At 33.8% G+C, this 24,968-nt stretch overlaps 1 protein-coding gene across 3 annotated transcripts in view; it reads right to left on the bottom strand.

The window, feature by feature from the left end:
- LOC149770963 (uncharacterized) overlaps nt 1-24,968 on the bottom strand; it is a 61,795-nt gene that overhangs the window by 10,826 nt on the left and 26,001 nt on the right. Inside the window, exons 4-11 of one of the 3 annotated variants that reach the window (XR_016418426.1) lie at nt 22,332-22,370; nt 17,677-17,786; nt 16,745-16,874; nt 13,359-13,499; nt 12,685-12,864; nt 10,213-10,401; nt 7,929-8,032; nt 6,277-6,422 (exon numbers count right to left, since the gene is read on the bottom strand). Coding sequence is in view for 2 of the 3 variants with exons in the window: in XM_089948938.1 (XP_089805064.1) it covers nt 7,929-8,032; nt 10,213-10,401; nt 12,685-12,864; nt 13,359-13,499; nt 16,745-16,874; nt 17,677-17,786; nt 22,332-22,370 (893 nt within the window). In the remaining variant the exon portion in view is untranslated. Of the gene's footprint in view, nt 1-3,325; nt 6,423-7,928; nt 8,033-10,212; nt 10,402-12,684; nt 12,865-13,358; nt 13,500-16,744; nt 16,875-17,676; nt 17,787-22,331; nt 22,371-24,968 lie in introns of those variants that run through there. The other 2 variants (XM_089948938.1, XM_089948939.1) reach the window with 2 other exon arrangements.

Here is a 24,968-nt window from a genome sequence, read left to right as displayed (position 1 = left end):
TGTATATGGACACAACCTTGCATCCAGAAGTCCGCTTGATTACGAGACGCCCAATCTGGATAGGTTCGATGCCGGAGGATATGAGCGCTATTTCTGCATGGAGTCTCGAGTGGTCTTCAACAGATGTTGTAAACCACTCCTTCGTAGTTGAGCAACCTATCTGCCCTCCTGGCTTTAACCTTCCACGTCAACTGTGAACCACACTGAACCACTTTCGGACAGGACAGGGTAGTTGTGCAGTCAACCTCGTCCGATGTGGCAAAGCCACTAACTCTTCCTGTTCCTGTGGAGTTCTTTAGACGATGTCACACATTGTGAACAACTGGACACTGACAACGTTCCCCGGTGGAATGCAGGCTCAGCACCTTGCTGTTGATGATGTTGTTAAATGGTTGAGCACGCACTGCACACGATGATGATGATGATAATAATAATAACAACAACAACAACAACAACAACAATAATAATAATAATAATAATTGGACATTTGCAAATATTTTATATGAGCTGCATACAAATATACACGTATTCTTGAGGTTTAAGCTAGTGTTAGTTATAAATGTAAGTGTACGATCTCTCTCCTCTGTTTGTGTCAGTGTTCAAAGGAAAACCATTACGATCATAACACACATACCTTCTCTGAAAAACATTGAAATTATATTACTTTTTCATCTTCGTCTTTGACGATGACATTCAGTCAGTTAATTGCATACCTTCTGAACGGTCTGTGATAACCATTCACATTTACAAGCAGAATAGTTTAGAATTTGCACGGTCTTCTATGCTACCATTGATAGAATTTTTGGTTGATTTGGTCAGAGGAAATATAAATTTGGGGGTTTCAGAATTTTGTAGTCTTGATGGATCAGAATCGACAGGCACCTGTATCAATGCCTTGTAACAGAACTCTAGAAATAGATCGTAGTGGTGATATACACCTTGTTATTGTTACCCTCCGTGACATTAACATGTCTATCCCTTCCTCATAGCCCTTCTTGCCAGTTATTCCTTTTACAATCTTGTTCATGTACATACATTTATAGGTCGAACAAAATGCACAGCCAAAAAGTATATAAGTTAAGGTTTCTCTGTTTAATTTCTAACTGCATTCTGCACACGTACAGACCGATCCAACTGTCGAAAGACATACACTGACTGATACTCTTTCCATTCCTGCCTGAACCAGAACGCCAATGACATTTTCCTAGTTCAAAAATTAGCAGTAGACGTAGATAACCTTGAGATGAGAATCAATCATTCCCAATATACTTGGGATTTATGTTATTATCTGCTGATGAGTTAATTGTTTGTAGTAGTATGAAAAACATATTAAGGCCACATCCATTCTAGCCTTAACGCGTCAATTCAAATCCAGTTGTGCAAGCCATAGCGTGATTGACTGGTTCCTCGATGAAACTCACTGAACTCTTTTTTCAGACCAATCAAAGAAGTTCTTTCTAAACATCCAACCTTTCTTTAGTACCATATAATCCAGGGAGCAATAAGCCTTCGCACTATCAACATATAATCAATATAAACGGAAAACTGCTCAGTATGGCAATGGTGATCTGCTTCACATGTTATTGATATGAAATAGGTTTCTCGAAAGAATCTTAATTATGAAACCTAGACGTTTAGGCGAATATCCTTATCTTTTTGTCACCAATCAAAGAAGTTCTTTCTAAACATCCAACCTTTCTTTAGTACCATATAATCCAGGGAGCAATAAGCCTTCGCACTATCAACATATAATCAATATAAACGGAAAACTGCTCAGTATGGCAATGGTGATCTGCTTCACATGTTATTGATATGAAATAGGTTTCTCGAAAGAATCTTAATTATGAAACCTAGACGTTTAGGCGAATATCCTTATCTTTTTGTCACCTTTGCATGAAATGTTATTGTGCCCGCCTGTACCCGAGAAGAGTTGTACATGTTATTCGCGTTTATAACTGTTTCTTTCTTCCATCCATGCGTTCTTTGGATCATCGCTCTGCCCTTTGCACTTTACGCTCTGTAGCTGTAACTGAGTTCGAGATAAATTAATGAAACTTATTATTCCTTATTAACATTACTGATGGGAACACTACGTAACACAGTTTGCTTTATGGTAAAGGCTAAGATTGAACTGTTTCTGTCCTGGCTTTCTACCTTATTGCTCTTATAACTGTTCTAGGTAAAGGGATGTAGGTACGTATCACGAAGTATTGTTATAGACGATACGTTGAAAATTACAGGATAATATGTTAAAAGTCAAAGTCACAGAGATCAAAACAGTGATTATCTTTTGTTTTAGCTCGACGATTGCCAAGTAGTAAAGGAAGAGCTATAATAATGGAGACAACTCTTAACCGTCATATTGTAATTTCTACATTTCATTTTGTACGCCACAGAGCCACACTACAAACCTGATCAGGTAAGTTGTTGTTGTTGTGTGGTGTATCGCAATTTTTCAGCAGACAATATGCTATACATGGCGGCCAGTGTTAATGGTGGAGGAAGAACCGGGAAAACACCGGAAAGAACCACCGATCTACGGAACGCTACTGGCAAACTTTCTCACGTACCCACATTGGCCGAATCCGAGACTCGAACCCACGCAGACAGAGGTGAGATGGTAATGATCCGTAACGAAGACTGATCACGTAAGAGTACATGCTTAAATACACACACACACACACACACACACACACATATATATATATATATATATATATATATATATATATATATATATATATATATATATATATATATATATATATATATATATATATATATATCACATAGTCGGTACTGCAGACAACCGGTCACACATACATTACAGTAAATATGTGTATTTCTGTATTCAGTGACATTCTTTTCTTAAAAATACCGCAACAATGTAATGTTTATTTGTGAAGTTAAATATCTAAGTAAACGCTTGCAGTGCGTTGTGTAGGCCAACTCAGACTTGTGCTGTGCATCGTATCAAACAATGTGACATCTCATGCACTGGACATTTTGTGTTGAAAATTGATTTTTGGGGGTGTAAAATGTTCTGTTTATTTGATACATAAGTTTACAAAAATTTATAATCTGCCTTTACTATTTCAAATTTGATTATGACTATGTTTTACTCATGACAAACGAAAGAAGGTACCCATTACCCATTTGAGATCATATATATATATATATATACTGTGTGTGGGTGTTGGTGGGTCGAGGTGGGGTGAGGGCGTGCGACATAAACTAGTGCAGTTATTAGGTTGAGTACATTTTGATCATATGTCTTTGAAAAATTCAAGTAAACTCACGTAAGAATAAATTCTGACGCTCAACATTTTTGTTTTAAACAAAACGTTTATTTGTATCACAGAGCAGTCCATTACGCATTTTAAGCTTGAGCTTATCAGGCGGAAACAGTAAGAAAGATACAAATATCGTCCAAATATATAACAAAATTAAATAACTTAATGTACACAAGGCATTTATATTAACAATTAGAAACAATAATTAAAGCAAACCCACTCTATATTGTGTTTCATGCCAAATGCAGATAAATGTATTTCAATTTTACACATTCCGATGATCATGACAGTGATCCCGCTGACACACATAAATTACAAATCTATGAATTAGAAGGTAACTTAAAAAAAATTCAGGAAGTGTCTTATCGAGAATTAAAAATTAAATATACAACAGACAATTTATCTCGTCTTTTACATTAAATATTAAGGATGGTTAATTATTTCACTCATAACTAGGAGTTTTTGTGTATATAAACGTTTAAACTTGTAAGCTTTGCAAAATGGTTTTATTCCCCTGATACGTCAGATAAAGTGATGTATTAGGAGCAAAGAATAATAAGATCCGAGGCATAGGAAAAATATTTTCTTATTGGTTGAAAAATAAACAATGGTCTTATAGATATTTCGAAAGGTGAAGCGGCTTATGATAATTTTACATTTAATACTGTGATCAATATTTAAAAATAGAAGGAAAGATTTAAAAGAAAATGTTGACAATAGTTTAGAACAATTACAAAAGCGTTATGAATACAAATGTATTTGTACAATCTCTAACCCCACGATAGGTATACTTGTTTCTCTAATTTTGATATTATACAATTCGGTGGGGAAAATATGTTTATCAGATAAACAAATTTAGGATAAATCTAGACAATAACTCTCTGAGAATAAATAAACCGCTTTCATTTGAGATTATAACTTTAGAACTAACGGTGGAATATCATCTTCTTACAAAAATAATATTTAATCGTGTTGTGCTTGAATTAAAATGAGAAAAGTGCTTACGGAAGATGATGCCCCCTACCCTAACCTTTCTTCCCCGACATTGTTCGAAACATAAGATCTGTAAGTTGTTGCCCTCATCTGCTTCTAATTTTGATTCATTTTGTCGTTGTTATCATTATTATCACGGGATACTACAGGTATGTCATTACGCTTTTAACATAATAGTTGGGCATTTCTTTCCGACGTGTGACAAAGCAAGCCCAGATCAGTACATAAAATGCAGTGTGGGCAATTCTTTACTAATGTTGCTTTCCTAATTGCGGGACTTCGGTGGGAAGAAGTCACAGAGGAGGATCGGGTTTGCATGTGACACGTTTTGTTCAATCATAGCTATACACAGTTTGGTTTTGAAGAATTTCTCTATGTAAGACTTTACATTGTTTCTACCATACTATAGGTAAATTCCTCTTGTAAGCATCTGAGTACATTGATTCTACAAATTTCACCATTCACACATTAGTAGGTACATGGTTTCACCAAGAAATGTCCTATGTCCTACTGACACATTTCACTTTCGCGAATATTTTGAGTTGATATGAGTTGATATTTTGCATAGGTATGGGTGACTCAAGTACGTTCTGAATACTTATAAGGCGTAAAGTCTCGTAATGATCCTTCCCATGTCTATTCCCTTATTTACTAGTAATTTGCTAGTTGGCTTAGTCAAGAGCAAGATGTGATATATCATTAGTCATCAGGAAGAAATGTCCAATAAAACCACTGAATGTTTTTCTTATTCAAACTTTAACAAAACTCAAGATATTGGCTACAGTGCCCTAATTATAAAATCATTTATTTACAGAGTTTAAATGCGGTCGAAGGCTGAAAAGTTAAGGTGGTTTAAGGTGTCTAATTTCTGTAAGTAATCATCTATCGGAAAAAAGCAATGCTGAGAGATCGTATCATTGGTATTTACATAAACACGAGAAATTTCAATAGTCAATTTGTTTACACACAAACATTGCGAGGACTTATCATGCGACATGTTTACACACCAACGTTGACAGGACTGCAAAAATCAGGTGTGTATTCTCTTATTTTTAAAGCAATTTATATGAATCTTAGAAAATTAATAAATACATATTTTTTGCAACTATGGATATCTTTAGCAAGGCTTTCCAGTGACAATTGGTACACATTTCAATCAGGTCCTCCCAAGGTATGTCAGATAACATAAGGAAATATTGTTTTTCACACTTTCGTTACCTGTTATCATATCCATCCAAGATTTCGGTCCAACCAATATGACCAAAATGCATTACAATATAACTTCAAAAATTACACACAAATTCCAATATTCAAGTTCTTTCTCATGTTGCTCCACATACATTAGGAGGAAGCATTAGGATGATATCCTCCTAATGTCGGTGGTCCTCATAATGTTGGTGTGTAAACATGGGGTTTTCCTCCTAATGCAGGCAATGTGTACACACACACACACATGTATTTGTTTGTGTGTGTGTGTGTGCGTGAATGCATACATACATACATGCATGCAGATATGCATACCTACCTACATATGCAAGCTAACAATATATAGTTCAACACAGTGCCTATACGCTTTCGTCTTTAGTTAAGTCCTTGACTAGAGCAATTACAAAACAGTGACTACGTAATTTTGTCTTTCATTATGTAATTGGCAAGAGCAATTACAACAGAGTTTCAAGGCGCTTCTTTCTTTCGTCACGTCTTTGGCAATGGAGCTTTTTCTTTCATTAAATCTTTGTGAAGGGCAATTACAAAACAGAGACATGAAATATACTAAGCATAAAAGAAAGTGCTGAAATTTCAGACGCTTACAATGCGCAATGGAAGCAATGTTTGAAAATGTTCAATTTTGTTCCTTTATTGGTTTGGGTTCTGATGATAACATGCAACCTAAATGGTTGAGATTTACAAAACGAGGAACAATAAGATCAAAAAGAATCCAACAATGATACCCACAAATTATTTGAAAATAAACTTCTTTAATTGTCACCTTGTTCTGCCGTTACGGATCTGTAATTTCAAAGATAAGACATCGTCGAGCCTGGTGGAACATTGGGTATTGCAGTTATAGTGTTTAGAGGATCAACACTTGGAATCTCCAGTTGTTTAGTCTTAATACTCCCATTCTCTCCAACCCTGCAGTGAAAATAAAGCTCTCTCAATATATGCAACCAAACTGCGAAAAGCACATATGTCTCTTTCTTTCTGAAAGTTAATATTTGTTCCAGTCATCCTATATGAAAATTTCTGGATACAAGAAGAGAGCTCCAAGTTACCTTCTTTTCGAGAAAAGTTCAGAAACTATCATAAAATCATTTGTTAGAAATGTTCATAAACAGGTACAATAGTTTTTTAATCCTGACCTTTTGACATAAAAGTTTTATTCATCAATATGTTACCTTTATGTCAGGGTTTTCCTGCAAATAACACAACACCGTGATAAGCATTGCCGCGTTTTAAATGGCATAGCGTCAAATTTGATGACATACTCTAATCTTTTATTTAATTGTTATAAGACTCAAGTTTGTTTGCGATAAGATTCCATATTTTGTGTTTATGAAGCAGATTTTATGCACCTAGTTTACGCTATGCCTCATGTGCATCTAGTATGATATTTATTTAAATGGCTTTTGATGATAGTTAGCTGAAACACCTGGGCTCCAAAGACGATAATAATTTTATAAACGTCGAACACATCTGATAAACTTGGTCAAAAGTACACTAATCAAATCATATAACTTTTCAAAGTAAACATACAGAAATACGTACAATTAAATAAATCACTAGTCTTTAATCAATTAAGACAGAGAGAGAATACGATTTCACTCATTACAACAACTATTTCATGTATTTCATACGTTTAGTGTTTACAAATTTAAAATGTACAAATAAAAGCACCGATTCTTAGTATACATATATCTGAACATTTAAAAATATTGTATACATTGTTTAGATCTTAAATTGGACCTTCCACTTTCAGTACGAAATCTCGCGCATGATAAGGAGTGAGCTGAAAGAAAGAACTAACAAGCTGGAAACTTAAAGTATATAATATTGTTTGATAGAAACTAGCAGTGTTTACGACCTTCGTTATCGTGATTGTCAGTACACATAAAAGAGTTAACTAAAGGTAGGAACTGAGCGGGATACACATGAAATGTAGCCAGTATTTTATTAAGATGGCGTATGGTAATGGTTTAATATGGTGATGACCTGAGAGTTGGATTAGATAAATACCCTTAAAATAGATACATTGGTAGTAGGAGAGAGAGAGAGAGAGAGAGAGCGAGAGAGAGAGAGAGAGAGAGAGAGCACTATTTGTCGATGAAAGCGAAGATGTCTTGAAAGTATTATGAATAGGGATTTTGTCGATAATTAGCTATTTAATTGATCACTTGTTCTGAGTTACGTTATTAAATATAATCGCATACATTATGCATCTTATATTTTCCTTTGTTACTCAAGAATACCTAGAACAATACGTATGTAAACTTGTATCTCTTTCGTACAGCTTCCATTGTATTTTATTTAGTATTCATGTTCCTAACCCGTGCGTATCCTAACTCATTCAAACGAAACTTATTTGCTCGTGCATGGATACTATAACAGAACATCTGAACAAATAATAATTCGTTCGCAAACCTATTTTGACTCCGTTTGAAGCACAACAATTTTTTTTTTGTAGAGAATGACAACTGACACCACAGTGGCTATAAGGACGACAGGTATGATCACAGAAACTGCAACTGAAAATAAATGAATTTTATTTTCATTAACATTAATAAATAATAGTATCCAGATAGTGATGTTAATTCAGTTATACAAAATATTTATTGGTTAGTATACAGGTCAGGATTTTAATTTCTTTGACACAAATGGGTTGCTTATAAAGAACGTTTACAGTGATTTGCATATGTATGTGTCCAGAGCTCTGTAAAGTTGTATAAAGTATTTTTAAAAAAAATATAAACTGTGACACACGTTTGGACATTTTCAAAAGTGGAGGTGGTCTTGTCATAATGTTCTATAACAAGTTCCTATTGAAAGGACGCCTTGTTCGGGATTCCTTACGACATAAAGTATTACTTCCTGGAAAATGTCATGTAAGTGCAAATTGTGCTCAACTCTGTCAAACGTTCAAGGGCAAATTTGCATTTTCATTACAAATACCGGGTGTTTTTTTTTCTGAAATATTTTGAACCAGAAAGACTATAAATAAACTATGTAACAACGACTTCTGTACTCAACATTGACCTATATTGAGTTGGGCTAGTTACATTTTAACGACAGCCGATCTCGAGTGGTTAAAATATTTAAAGTGGTAAATTTTCATATGAAACAATTTCTTGATATAACTCTGATTTCGTTCGTTTCGCTAAAATGTCGCTATGGCTGAAAATGCGCGCTGTATGGTATCTACAGTAGGTATCTATCTTAGAATCAATAAGATTCAACGCCATTCTGTATTAGCCACTTTTAATTAACCTTAATTTGTTAAACGGTCACACATGCGTTGAAAAAGCAATATCCCATGTTTATCTTTATATAAAACACACACATTTGCCTATCTGTTTGTCCTGGCTGCCAAACAAGAGGTTGCGATTTCGAAACTCGCGAAGGCATCCCAAAACTTTCTTTTTATTTATTATGTTGTATTGTTATGCTCAATGTTTCCTCTAAATTCGCCCATCATAGTGTTTTATTTTATTTTATATTTTTTATGTTAGACCTTTCTTGTATCACTCCTGTCCTAGGAGAGACAAATGACCATTCACGAAAGAAAAAGGAATGTATCATTAAAAAATCGCAAGCATTAATCTTCCATTTTTTGGCAATCGCAATCGGCAGTGCAAAGATTGAGTTCCATCCGTGTTTAATGGTTACTGAGAATAACTGAATTAATTTAGGTTATAATAGGCGTGAGGTCATTGCAATTTTCCTCATCTCTGAACTATGACAGATGATCCTTATTAAAAGTCTCAAGAAATTTTGAAAATGTGCATACATCTGGATCGATATTTATTTTGTCGAATGAAAGTTCATTCCATTTGCTTTTCCCGAAGGAATCTCTTCATTACATGTTGTACATATTTGACCTTCTTTTTGGTTTATCACAATCAAAGCAGTGTCATCTTTTGAACAACATTTAAAGAGACCAAGTAGCGTGATACAGCCTTAAAAAGTCTTTTTTTTTCTCACACGCTAGGTAGATAACATGACATAAAATATAATCAACTGTAACAAAGTACACTGTAAATGTTTTATTTATGTTTATGGTTTTCTCAAAACATTGTAGAAGGAATAATATATTCTCGATGCCAATACTTAGGTTTCCTTGGTTAAAGGCTTCATACTTTTCTAGCATGAAGGTATTTGTACAATCTAATTTTTTTCGATCAGCATTGTCAATATTATTTGACGAAGAGTTTGTATACTTTATTAACTTAACTGTAACGCAGTTCACTGCTTTTTCTAATACGTCATAAATATAATGTGATGTAACTATACCATCATATTAAAATATGCTTAATAACGATGAATCTTGGGAAATTAACCCTGATAGGAACGCAGAGGGCTAATAACCTCTTTATTCCTTCATTTTAGGCGTTACCAGGACATGCTTTCCACAATCAAGCTGTAAAAGCGAAGAATAAACTTTCTGGCTGCTTTGCGCTCGTTTCTTTTTTATTTCTGTGGGAAGCAGGCGGTTCTGACCCACACTTCCTAGATCCTACTGTACTATACTATACTATACTATACTATACTGCACCGCACCGCACCGCACCGCCCTACACTACACTATACTACGCTACGCTACACTACACTACACTGCAATACACTGTATTTAGTATATTTGCAATCTCTCTGATAACATGGTCGTAGATAACGACTGTGACTATTACTAAGGTGGTATTGGTATACATACTTAGAGTAGATGTTTTTTCGCCACTGGAAGTTGACTTAACCGGGGTTGTAATATATAATGTCACCGATCCACTTTTGATATTTGTTGATTTTGCTGATGTTATTGTTACCATGGTGGTTGTTCTTCGCATTGTTGTTGTTCTCTGCGTCATCGTTGTCACTGATGTTGTAGAGATGGTAGTTGTAGATTCTGAAATAGCCTTGCACTAATTATGATTATAGAAGTTTGGTAACTCATGATTCATTCTCATCAAAATACGTGTTTAAATCCACGAAAATAACTGAAATGTGTCAAAGCAATAAAAGTCGATAATCATATAATGATGATACAAACCCACTGTTGCAAGTGAAACATAGTGTTCGCAAATTTTGGTTTCTTAATTATGCCAAAGGTGTGGTTGAATGATGACGGAGGACATTGTTGAGCCTTCTATCCTGAACAGTAATGTACCATGCCACCAATAAGGAACTGATGTTTTTTCTTCTACTTTTTACCAAGGGGTACTAATAGGAGGAAGGAATTAATGACGCGTAACTCACTGAAAAAAATAATTTTGTACGTTTCACCTCTGACGCAATGGGAATTTCAGCCTAACTTATTTTGAACAGATATAGCTATAAACAGACGGACAGATGGAACTGGTCAAAATATTATAAACTTTTAAGTGATAGAATAATCATGTTTGAATTAAGAATCTTAACCTTTCATCTAGGATTTCTGTCTTATTTGAATCGTTATTAAGACAAACATATTTGTTTGTTGCAAACGCAAATAAATCTTTTTATAATATACTTAAATAGTTCTTGGCGAAATAATTTTCATTTTTTCATTCCTACATTTTCACATGTGAAAATATAATATCTTTAATATCACATTTATGCCATGAGACGATTTACTTTGTGTGCGTCTACAAAAAGTGTACATGCAGCAACAAAACCGAGTACTTTGTAAGCTAGAACAAATAAAAGAAACTGCGTTACAACTCGTCATGGAAGTTAATCTTTGATAAAGAAATTTGTCCACATGCCGATCATTACTCTCTGAAGTTATTTCCCTTTATTTCCTTCACAGCAACGCTAAACTCACTGTGATGCATTGCTGAAACTGATGTGCATTGTCTTCAGATAGGGTCAAATAGTAACAAAATGGCAAAACTGTAATTTATTGCAACAGATTAGGTCAAAAAATCCAATCGCTGTTTTAAGTCACGTATAATTTTATGATCATGCTATGAAAGATGTGAAATTAGGAAAAAGGGAGGTGGGAAGAGGGTGTTTTGCTGAAGAGTGAGTTGCATCTTGTAAACTTCGATCCTTGAGTAAATCTGGTATATAATACAAAGAAAAGTTTTTTTTCCCGCGTTAATACCGAACATATCTCATCTTATGCTATCACACTCTATATATTTTAACTCATAGCTTCGTCATTCGTTAAAGTATCAAATATTTGGTATCATATAATGAAAAATATACGGTTTTAAAGTAGGAAAAGAAAATGTCCTCTCTACCCATCTCATCCATGAATGAAAGTATTTATTACTTGGCAAATAAATTATAACATCCGTATTTGTCACACATTTATCAACAATTAATTATTTGGCAATGATGTTAGCTTGAGGAAAAATAGTTTAGTTTACTCTGCTTTAAAATTGCATGATAAAGTCTTTGTCCACAGTTTCACTCTTTTCCAATCTTTAATACATCCTTTGTCAGATCTGATTCTTTTCCATTGTTTTAATATATAAATTGCATCTTCACGTTCAGAATTGTTGGGCAAGCCAAACATATTCCAACAGCAGGCTATTGTTCATTGTGAATGTATATTCATTGATCTATTATTTCGATCAATTGACTTTCCTTGTAATTTTCTTATTTACTTTTGAGGAAAATCAGTCGATGAGGGTTTGTGCATTGCAGTCCAGACTGACTGCTCTATAATGCAAATGAAAACTGCCGATAAAACAACACAATATTCGAAGCAATTTAATTTGTCATATTTTCCATGAGAACACTAAAGCTCTGAAGTTAAGAAGAGGAACACCAAACATGATAGCTGTGGCAAAATTATTGGAGAATTCAAACAGATGTATCATTTTAAAATGTGGACAAATCAGGCTATGTGGAACGTTGTACAGTTACAACAATTAAAGTTGATTTCTCACTGATTTCTGAAACATATATATTAAACTCCTTGCTATCTCGAAAAGGTATAAACTTCAACGTGTTGTACTTTATTTTATTATCTCCACCTTTAACCATATGACTATGTCAGATGTTTCAAGTATTTCTAAGAAAGGAGTTCTCCATGGTGATGCAATTCACATTACTGGAAAAGATAAAGGAGATATAATAAAATACATTCTTCCAATAATGAAGTTCAGTTTCAGTCAAGTCAAAAATTCACTAGAAATTGAAAAAGGTTACCTTGGTCACAGTACAACAGACATATGGATAGGTAGATTTATTGATATACCTGGCTTAAACCAACTCATCCCTATCCAGAAGTATCCATCTAGTAACCCCGTTGTGCATATTGTTTCATTAGTAGCAATACGGTATGGGACAAGGCCTTTATTATGCTGAAGACATTCAGTCTTTGCCTCATTCCAAGTCATTTCAACTCCAACCGACCTGAAGTCGCATTTACTGGGTTCTAATTAACGATAAAAAATGATTAATGTGTATTGTTTAGTTTTCCGGCTTTGCGGTATTGTTTCATATTGAATAAAACATCACGCTTAGCGAGATGGTAGGATGATTACCAAATTACAAAAAACGGAATCTCATCGATGAAAACTTTGCTGACATTAATCTACGACATATGCTTAATGAATTATTATGAGCCTTACGTAAACCATTGTACTTACCAATTTTGTTTTATTTGTCTGATATTTCAAAAGCAAACAAGCACGGTTAACATGAAACTGGAATGATTACAAAATTAAAAGAAGTGGAGTTTGTCCTATGAAAACTTTGCTAATATTAGTCTTCGATTGAAATTATAATGACTGGCTAAAATTTTACAGCTGGCATGTTGACATAAAAAAAACCTTAAACATAACAGTAAAGCTACATGAAATCCTAATACATAAGTAGCAATCATAGACAGCACGAGTATTTTTAACTTCCTAGTACAAAAATTCTTACCGTCATAGCATATGTAGTGACGTTTTTCTGTGATATCGTTTGTTCCTTTGATCTCATATTTATAGTGCACGTCACCGATGGCCTTAAATACGTGAAGATATACAAATCCAAACTCTCCCGATACGTTGATATTTGTCTGCGCTGAATGGAATAAAAGAAAGTAGAAGCTTTACTTTATCATTTGTAAGTACCGATAGCTAAAGATAAAAGGTTAATTATTAAGCAAAGATAGTTCATTGCAGTTCAGTTTCACTACTTATATTGATAAATCAAAGTAGTGTTCCTTTCTATGCATAAATGCAGGTTCCTGTACTGTCTTAACTGTTTAAGATGGCATGAACTCCTTTGCCCCCAGTTTGCTTCGAATTATGAAAATGTCCCATTTAAAAATATTAGGGCTATATTTCTAAAGAGCACTGACACCAGTCGTTTTTTGTCGCAATTTGTAACGTGCAAGTTAAGTAAATTATTTCACGATTAAGCCAATGTTTGAATCACTTACAGAATACAAAACGTACTTATGACTTAGTCAATATATTTATGTAAGTAACGTCTTCATAGAGTACCAAGAAAGGGACAAGGGGGATTGTTTATTATTGTAAGCCTGTATAAAACCTTTGAATACTTGACTGACGAATTGAACATATCACGCAATATGTTTTTAGACTATTTTCACTTTCTGAAATGCACAAGAAAATGAAATAGATCACCCAGTCCTTCAAAAATAATGATTACTAATTGTCTTTTCCAAAACCGAGATAGCTACCAATGTCTATTATACTTAATAAAGTTGCTGATAATCTCTCTCTCTCTCTCTCTCTCTCTCTCTCTCTCTCTCTCAGCAACAGTGCAATATAGCGACGTTAAAATTAGTGATTCAGACGTGACATGAAACGGATTAATCACTTAGGAAGTTACTAGTCATTATAAATTACATGGTCATGTCTATTTCATTTTTATGAATGATTTTGCAATTATCGTGCAATACAAGGCTCTCGAGTATCGTCTTCCATCTTAAAACGTCTTCTAATTGAGAAATTTAGTAGATCCCCTTAGTTAAGTGGAGTGAGGAACATTTAAACCTGAGTAATAAACTGTTCTTATTAACCAAGGTACGCACATTAACAGTTTATCGCGGTCAAACAATTTCCTTGTCAACAAAAATCATCGGTGACTGAATATTTTTCTTGCCGATCTACTCGTTGTTGTCTTTTTCTTTTTCGTAATTAAACCGGAAGAGTATATATGCCTTTTGAGTAAAACACTACAATTTGTTGCTTATGAATAGGAATGATGTGACTGAGTAGATGAAAAACACAATTGTAACATAATAAAATAAAAATTCTAAATAAATGCAATAATTTACGTTATACAAAATGTCTGTGATATGAAACTCTTAGCTTAACATATACTAAACAAATCGGAGTTTACTCCCTTGAGAAAATAAAAACTCGATCGCATGCACATTCTATATGAAGAACGAGATTGTCTAGCACACCTGCATTTAATGGAAATTTATATATTTCATTATACGTAGTGATTGATTACAAAACTCTTTCTTACATCAATATATTTCTTTTATGAACATAGTTTATCATAAATGTTTCCGCAATTAAAACAAAAATGCGTCTTGGTGTAAGTTGTCACTTAGGTTCAATAAAGAGACTCGCAGAGGAAGAACCTGGAAAGCCCCAGGAAGAACCTCTGACCCACGAGAAGTTACTGGCAAGCTTTCTCACGTACCCACGTTAGCTAAGCATAAGACTCGAATCCACGCAGACAGATTTGAGATGGCAGTGATCAGGAACAATGAGTGCTTTCGACCACTGGACTACTCGGAGCCCCTCAATAAAGTGAAACCTAGGAGTATTATAACTGATTTTCAGGAATGACCGCAGGTCCTTTCTAGTCAATGGCATGTTTTAGTAACACTTTTACTATTCTTCTTTTATGAGGTACAATAATTCAAAATAATTTGTATTATCACGGGAATGGGCATTCAGTTTGTTGATAGTATATTATAACTACTACTACTACTACTGCTGTTTCTACTACTATTTCACCGAGGCTAACTAAGTTAGGTGCATATTAAAACTTATGTATTCTGAGTCCATAACTTGTGCAAGGTTTATGAATTACTCATCCAATAAATAAGCTATAAGCTGAGGGTTATATACGCTAAATTATATATATATATATATATATATATATATATATATATATATATATATATATATATATATATATATACATATACATATATATATATATATATATATATATATATATATATATATATATATATATATATATATATATATATATATATCATATCCACTAGTTAAAGTGTGGCGGTCAGATTGTTGTGGTCAGGTAAGGTAAACATTCGTGTAAAATGTTAGATTTATTTTGTCTCATAAATTTGTATTTTGATCGCACTGGAATATTTTAAACGGTAGCACCATATCGGCAACGTTTAAACTCAACACAACCTTTACATGTCTAAAACTTATTCCTTCCAGCAAGGGATCGCACCTGTCAGGAATTGGTTAAGTAAAAAGGAAAACAACATATGAGGAGGAATACTGACAAACTAGCTTTCAAAAAGCCTAAGTTGTTTCGATTCTCGTGGACTGTTTGTCTTAAGGAATTGCACAACAGATGCAAACAAGATTGAAGATAGCACTGCAATTAGAACAAAAGGACGCAACGTCTAAAGTTTCAAATAGCACATTTAAGAATACAGATCATGTAAGGGATAAAAAATTCAGTACGTTGCTTTGTGTCTCTTCTTTGTTGCTTTCGTGTCTGGTTTGTAAGTAGAATGAAAAGTAATATTTCTTAAAATAGTACGCGATAGCTTATACAGTAATTAATATATCAACTAAATTGGTTTAATTCTAAGGAAGGGACATAAGTATATTTGGTAAATATAAATTGTGGCACAAAGTGTGTCATACGAACCTCAAATGAAAGTGGATCCTCTCTCCACGCACACCATATATCAATCTGCACTATTATATATTTTAAAAATATATTATTAAGCATATTGTATTTTGAGACTGAATTGAAAAACATTTATAAGAGGGTTTAGTTCCGTTGTGTCAATGAAGCACAATAAATCCATTACAAATAACCTTTTCAACACTGTTATACTTATGCTCAGAATAGTATATTTAGAACAATTGTGAGATATTTTGAATTGGTACTGGACATTTCTACAATTTCCAGACCAATAGCAAGCCCAATGCATTCACATTTGTGTTGGCAGAACATTGTTATCTATATACTTATTGTAATTGTTTTACAAATATAATGTAAGAAGGAGAGTCGGATGCTTTGAATTATATCATAATGGTTTATTATCAATATTTAATATGTATTACCTGTATAATAATACACATATATTGTATTGTCAGAGCCACACGAAACATTCCTGTCTCCCGGACATGAAAAACTGCAACCTCTCTCTGTGGCGTAAGCACCCCGTGTTGCATTACAGAAACAATCTTGTTTCTACATATAGAGAAAAATATATAATACAAAAAGATATCCAAAGGAAAACTCTTATCTGTGTTCATCTAGCTGATATAGATTCTAATCGTTGGTGTCATTTAGGCCACTATCTTAACCTATGGCATAGAGTATGACAGTTACTCTGGATTTCGAGTTAAATATGTTCAGATAAAACGCATCATTTCAGAGAAACACATATAAAGAAGGCAAAATCAAGTTTTTGTTACATGGTCATTTAACCATACATATTTCGTCTAGAGTTCGATCCTGATGTTTAATCTGCTGATGCGTAACACACACCACTATTGGAACTACTTAAACGTCTTCTTTGAATTTCGCAGGCCAACGCTATTAAATACAGTGAATGGAACATTTATAAATTCCATTTTATGTTGCAGTTCATCCATAGGTAAAGCTAAATATATTTCAAAAGCGTAAAGTGGAGGTATGCAATAAATACATATCTCGTTCGTGGTTTATTCCAAATTAGAAGAAATAACTGATTTGATCTTGTTCATGAATACGTCTACGCCAGATGCCTCAACCTGTCCCTACGCATGATCAAACTCGTTCTTTCCGTCGGCTAAGAAGAAAACATGTATGTAGCTTCTTCTGTACAGAAATGTCTTCTGTATATAAATCACTCATCGTTCCTTGAAATGTCTCTAATTTGTATGATATATGTGGTTTTTATATGTGGCTATTATGGTTAAAGATTCACAAAAATTAGGTTATATATCAAACTCAGAAAGGAAATTATAATCATATGATATATTTGACTGTGCTATAACATTGTTCTTACTTGCAATCCTATGTATTCAGTGTTGTTACACGCATCAAAACAATGCCTTGGGTCATTTTTGTCTGACAGATTATGACGAATCGTATAATGTGATAAATTCTTGAAGCAACCTAGGGAAAACAAAAATATACGATTACCCATGGCAAATCAGCGTAATAAGTGCTTACAAAAATTATCGGAAGTACAGATACATTTTAAAGTCATTTTTATTTCGGAGAAAGTTATGAATATGATATCCCTAGTATATACATATACAATGTAATTGCTGCTTTAATCGACATACTAAAAGGACTTGCAGCTTAATCTTGAATAACGAAAGCAGTATTCCGTTATAAGGAATTCTAACGTAGATAGCAAATGCCGTTCATTTTGACTTATAAACGTCAATTTAATATAAACGTCAATTTAATATAAACGTCAATTTAATATGTCCTTTTTTTTACACATTGACCAACAACACTTAATTTGCCAATGTATGATTTTCAGGTGATAAAACTCGTAAAGTTTGCTAAGCCCCAGCTATAATGTCATGTATAAGCTATAATCTACTGTCTTATAATTATCACTGCGGCCATGTGTTTGATGTCTAAAAGATTGTCGCAGTGTAGTGTTGAACTCTTACGCAACGTAACCAGCCAGAAGACCGGAATCTTGAGGAAAAACACATTACATTGCTCGCATGTAAACAAAAGGCTTGCAGTTACCACACCTAGGTGTTACAGCTTTGTCCCAATACCACAGGGAAGACCGCGGAGTGAACGAGGCGTGTTCTCATCCTAACCCCTGCTGAAAGACAGCAAGAGGGACCTTGTACGCTAAGTTTGATTGGATCGGTCCACAGCGATGTCCAATCAAAATTTGAAATACACGAAATACATCGGATTTCAGCGGTGACGCTGCAGCCTGTTGACATCTGCAAGTGTGGTTCTCTTCTGCCATTGAATGTTTGAAATCGTAATATGGGAAACATAACTCTTTCAATCACAATTATTAGAAAGTTGCTATGGAATATAATATTTATTTCATTTTGAGTGCAGTAAGGTGGATGTAATTGCACTTGGAATATAGTCGAAAATACAGTACAGTTTTGAAATGTGCAATCAAGCTCGAGAACCCATAGAATGGTTCATGTAATTCTGATTTGCAGAATTAAGAAAGTACATTTTGAGGAAATTCAGGATGTGAAACTGTAAGTATATTGTTTGCTATTTTATTACCAGCTAAAGAAGACGTTTATACTTTGTCACTTGTTATTTGTAGGGACCCAGCAATTGTATGAAATCTAGCGTCTATCGCCCTCCTAAATCCGAAAAATTGTTTCAAAGAAGTTAGCGTCGAATGTAGAAAAAGCAGCTAGCATGTGGTAGTCCACAAACATCTGCTTTATTTCAATGAGAAAACAAATGTAAACAACCAAAACATAAATCGCCTACTACGTGTTTGATTACAATAAAAAGTAGTTCCTTTCTGAGTGCAATATGAAGTGACGGCGTAAAATACTGAATGATTCTGACAATGGAAAGTTAACGGAGAGAAACGTGCTGATATGATAAGGAGAATTACCTTTGTAGTGTTTCATTAACATGCTAATATGAGAAATGGGCTTGATTAATATGCAGATAAATATGTAGATCATTAGCTTGTAGTTAGAATTTATTTTGTAATTCGTCATTATGTTACTTCGTAGTAAACTAGTGCATTTATGAATGCGTTATGTTAGAATTTACACATGCTTAGGAAAAGGGTGAAGCATGTATGATTAGTTACTATGGATGTATTCATAAATCAGAGCATATATATTTGAATATTTGTGCACTTCGTATGAGTGTAAGGTTAAGAAATACGTCTGATTATTGTGGTATTGTTTAGTATAACATGATTAGGAATATGTATTGATGTGACAGAATATATTGGAGTATGTATAAGAAGTAATTTATACCGTGCTGTATTATGACGTAGTTTTACCATACAAGAATGTATAAGAACGTAAGGGTATCTCGATGCGAATGAATATGTTACCGAAGAAATTGAATAGCCGTCATCTGATGATAGATAGGCTCTGTCTATTGTGAGTTGAGAGGGCTAAGGAAACATATTGTACCGTCCTTGTGTTTGCACAGGAAACTTTTTAGAGGACACAGTGTGTTTCATCCTCATCATTATCATCATCATCAGTTGTACTAATAATATACGTAGAAATTTCATTTTTCGGTTCCATAGATACGTGCAGTCGTTATGAAAAGCCAACTACAAATGCATGGTTGTATCCATGTATTAGCTTTTATAAAACGTCAAATAAACGTTCTGGTTTCATCTTGAGTGAACTCCGTGCACGTTCTAATCCAATGTTCTATTAACCCTATGCAGTATACAGAATGAATTATTGGAGTACATTGTAATACGGAATTTTTCATTTCCTCAACACATATTAAACGTTACTGTTGTTAAATACTTTTTGTTTTCTCTCATCAAACTGTAACTTATCAGGCTTTTTCATTTTGAAGATTTGTCTGAAATGATCATGCATCTGATCCTCTACATTGTACAAGGTCAGCCCAAGAGTAGACATATAAATCTCAAGGTTTATTAATCTAAAATCTAACTAATTATTATAAGTATTAATACAGCCATTGATCATCAACCTAACTACCAAGAACTTTCTGTATGGAAATTATTTTTTCTCTTGCTTGTGTAGTGTTTCAACATACTTGTTTCAGTCAACCATTTTCTTAATTCAACTTATTTTAGTTTTAGCCCTATTAAATTTCGTTCCACAGCTGATGGAAATTTGAGCAATCAACTGTTCTTTCTGGGTAGTAGTAAAGACACCTTTATTATTGTTGTTTCCGCCATATCTAATGGTAAAAGACTAACAAGATAATATAATACACTTGACAGAATGTCTAAAATCAAATTCGAAAGCGAAATGGATATTAATTTTGCAACATCTCATTAATGTTTGCAAAGATATGAATGATTCAAAATTTATGCTAAATTTTGCCATTTCTTTCCAAACAGCCAGTTTATATGCTGAGTCACCATGTGCTATTGTAATTATTTTGTTGAAGTAGTTTATTTCTTCTGCATATCATATTCCTGTGGCGATCGATGATGCTTGTCTTGGTGTTATAATTATTAAATGTAATATGTAAATCTGTATCCATTGTATAGTATTGCATTGTAACTTTTGTGAAGTCTAAATTCGACCAAGGGACATTTTTGTTGACTGTTTTATGTATAACAACAATCTTTGACCACACATTTGTACTATCTAAACTTTTACATAAATGCATGTATGCCTTCATGCCGTGACAATTGGTTTAATTCTACATTTATTACAATTTCCAAGAGCACTCTAAAAAGTGTGAAATCTGTCACAGTCTGATTTTGTGATATTATTTATGTTGCGACAAGCATTTGAAATTAATTCCGTTCAGCACAATGTTCATTAAATTCATGGAAGATTCTGAGTTCTGTAGGGACTTAGTGTTATTATAAAATAATTAAAAAAGGTGTTTGTATTTAGATGTCTGGATTTGACCATTTAGGATGCTAAATGTTCTAATGACATTCTTGATAGTCTTTAAAGCGGTTTCAACATAATTGCTGTTTTAGAGATACATTGGTGATCTGGACATTGTGTTGTATAGGATTGCGAGGAAGTTTAAAACAGTTTTCATCAGTGGACTATCTCAGAACTGTCCACATCTGTATACTGATAACGTCACGTAATTCACTTTTGGTATCATAGAATAAACCTAGACCAAACGATGTTATGATAATCGTTTATTATGCAATCTTTTTCTTCTAATGTTATTATCAATTTATAATATATTCCAAATTAGTGGTCATTGAACATCACGTATACGAAAGTCCGATAATGTGTGCCGTAAATACTAGATTATACTCTTGTAAGCGTGTAATTTATTTTACATTCCGATTCAATACAAAAGCATGTGTTCTGAATGCAGTTTGTGCAGATACACTTAAAATTGCACCAATTAAACGTTTAGGAAAACAGAAGTATTAAAATCAGAAGCCAGGATTAATTGTTAGTCAATCACAGCACCACCATGCAAAAGGTCTTTATATGCCTCTAAACAATCACCATGTAGTTTATTTTTATATTTAGTATGTAGAGAATGCAATTGCTGAAGTGTACCTGTCAATCCGTAAAAAAGTTCAGCGGAGCATGTTTAAACAGAGCTACACATATTGGTATGTGAATCAATACAGAAGGATTAGAATAAAGGAAAGCTCGCAACATCACAGTTAGTAAAGGTTTGAGACACCATAAAAAGGATTTTCACACATACATTTCCAATTCGCTAAGGTATAAAAATATACGATAAATGCATACGCAAAACAGTTGTGAAACTAAAATGAAACACAAACTCGTTCTTGTTTGAGGCTGGAATCTCAAATTCTCACTTCAGCGGAAGCTGTTTAATAAATTACGGCATCATTGACCAACGATCGGGTCAATAAGAATACCAATTGTAAGCTTGCTAATATCATGGTCGGACATATCTGCTGAAAAATAAATAAAATTTTGGCAAGATATAATGATTTTAATGTTCAAATTTAACTCATAGTAATTGATCTAACTGATAAAAAAATCACGATTTTAAAAAAATGTTTCCTTGCGTACGTACCCTCTAATGAAATCCCCGTCACCGTCGCATCTGTTGAACCTTTAAAAATAATAATAAAACTTGATAAAGAAATCGTCATTCAATATTTTTGGTTAGTATAATTCTTAAACGGACTTATAAAAAAGATAGTAGCAATGTTTGCAAATATGATTACTGTGGCAGGTCAATAATTATTATGCTAGATTGTATCCGAATACGCGTTTGCACATTTGTCTCTGTCACGGAATTGGGTAGGAGTCATATCAATATGTATATGTTATCAAAAATGTACTCGGGTTTCGTTGCCGCGTACAGCGTCACCCGAGGGTGGTATATTTTTTCGGCTTAGTTATTTCGAAATCCTAAGCGAAACTCAGACCATGCTACACGAACAAATGGCTTACAGCGGGAGAAACTAAGTACGTAGCTGCGCATATGTCACAACTAGTGTACATACATATAGTGCAAATTCTCGATAAACAAATCACATTACGCCAAGTCTTGTCAGGACGCTCACCCCTTTACAGGAGCAAATCTCCAGCTGTAGAGCTGCCTAAATGCCATGCCGTGTACATCGTTTGATGTGGAGTCACCAGCTGTAGAGGTGCTTTATACATGCCTGCCATGCCTTGTACATCGTTTGATGTGGAGTCACAGAACTATGTGGGGGTTACTGTGACGTATGCGCTGTGTTTGGTGACGTTGGATCGGAAGAGGGGGCTGGTTTTCTCGGTGCGAGGGACCAGGTCTTAGCGACCAACGGGTCTGTGATGTGAGGGATCCTTCAGCAGACCGAGAGGAGCGGACCATGCGTGGGTGCTTCTCTGACCATTTACTAGAGCGCGTGGAACCGGTGTTAACATCTTGGTCGTCAAATGGGCGCCAAGATAGTTGTAGTGTTCCATGTTATTTCCACAATTGCATTTATGTCATTCATCCCTATTGCTATGTCAGTTATATGAACGATCGATAGGTTCATGTCATTCATTCCTATTGTTATGTCGTTATATGAACGATCGATAGGTTCATAATGTCATTCATCCCTATTCCTATGTCGTTATCTGAAAGATCGATAGGTTCATCAATCCATTCATTACTATCGTTGTGTGAACGATCGATAGGTTCATACTGTCATTCATTCCTATTGTTATGTCGTTATATGAACGATCGATAGGTTCATAATGTCATTCATCCCTATTGTTATGTCGTTATATGAACGATCGATAGGTTCATCAATCCATTCATTACTATCGTTATATGAACGATCGATAGGTTCCTAATGTCATTCATCCCAATTGCTATGTCGTTATATGAACAGTCGATAGGTTCATGTCATTCATCCCTATTAAATTGTTATATGAAAGATCGGTACGTTCATAATTACACATATTGTTATATCGTTATATGAACGATCGATAGGCGAATAATTTTATTCATTCATATCGTTATATGAAAATATCGTTATATGAACAATCGATAAGTTTATAATGTTGTTAATTCCTATTGCAATGCCGTTGTGTGAACGATCGATAGGTTTATAATGTTGTTTATTCCTATTTCAATATCGGTTTACGATCGATAGGTTTATAATGTTATTAATTCCAATTGCAGTGCAGTTGGGTGAACGATCGATAGGTTTATAATGTTGTTCATTCCTATTGCAATGCCGTTGTGTGAACGATCGATATGTTTATAATGTTATTCTTTCCTATTGCAATGCCGTTGTGTGAACGATCGATGGGTTTATAATGTCATTCATTCCTATTGCAATGCCGTTGTGTGAACGATTGATAGGTTCATCATTTCATTCAGTCCTATTTCAATATCTGGTTACGATCGATAGGTTCGTAATTTGCACTGCTTTTCAATATCGTTTTATGAACGACAGGTTAGTAATTTACACTGCTTTTCTAAATCGTTATTTGAACGATACATGATTAAATTCTTTTCTAAATCGTTATTTGAACGATACATAATTACATTCTTGTCTTAATCGTTATTTGAACGATACATAATTACATTCTTTTCTAAATCGTTATTTGAACGACACATAATTACATTCTTTTCTAAATCGTTATTTGAATGATACATAATTACATTCTTTTCTAAATCGTTATTTGAATGATACATAATTACATTCTTTTCTAAATCGTTATTTGAATGATACATAATTACATTCTTTTCTAAATCGTTATTTGAACGATACATAATTACATTCTTTTCTAAATCGTTATTTGAACGATACATAATTACATTCTTTTCTAAATCGTTATTTGAACGATACATAATTACATTCTTTTCTAAATCGTTATTTGAATGATACATAATTACATTCTTTTCTAAATCGTTATTTGAATGATACATAATTACATTCTTTTCTAAATCGTTATTTGAACGATACATGATTACATTCTTTTCTAAATCGTTATTTGAATGATACATAATTACATTCTTTTCTAAATCGTTATTTGAACGATACATGATTACATTCTTTTCTAAATCGTTATTTGAACGATACATTCAAGACTTTTTATGTTGAGGTGTAGGCCACTTTTATTTTGATGGGCGGTGATAGGAATTCACGTTTGTTTTGAAATTACATTCGTTAAATTAATGTTGAGTTTTTCTCTCGTTGAGTTATTTGTTGATGATAGTTCC

Source organism: Sinohyriopsis cumingii, unplaced genomic scaffold (genome assembly GCF_028554795.1).
Source record: "Sinohyriopsis cumingii isolate HCF-2022 unplaced genomic scaffold, ASM2855479v2 utg002183l, whole genome shotgun sequence".
NCBI lineage: Eukaryota > Metazoa > Mollusca > Bivalvia > Unionida > Unionidae > Sinohyriopsis > Sinohyriopsis cumingii.
Note: the sequence above shows the minus strand (reverse complement) of the source record. Positions and strands in the feature narration are given on the sequence as shown.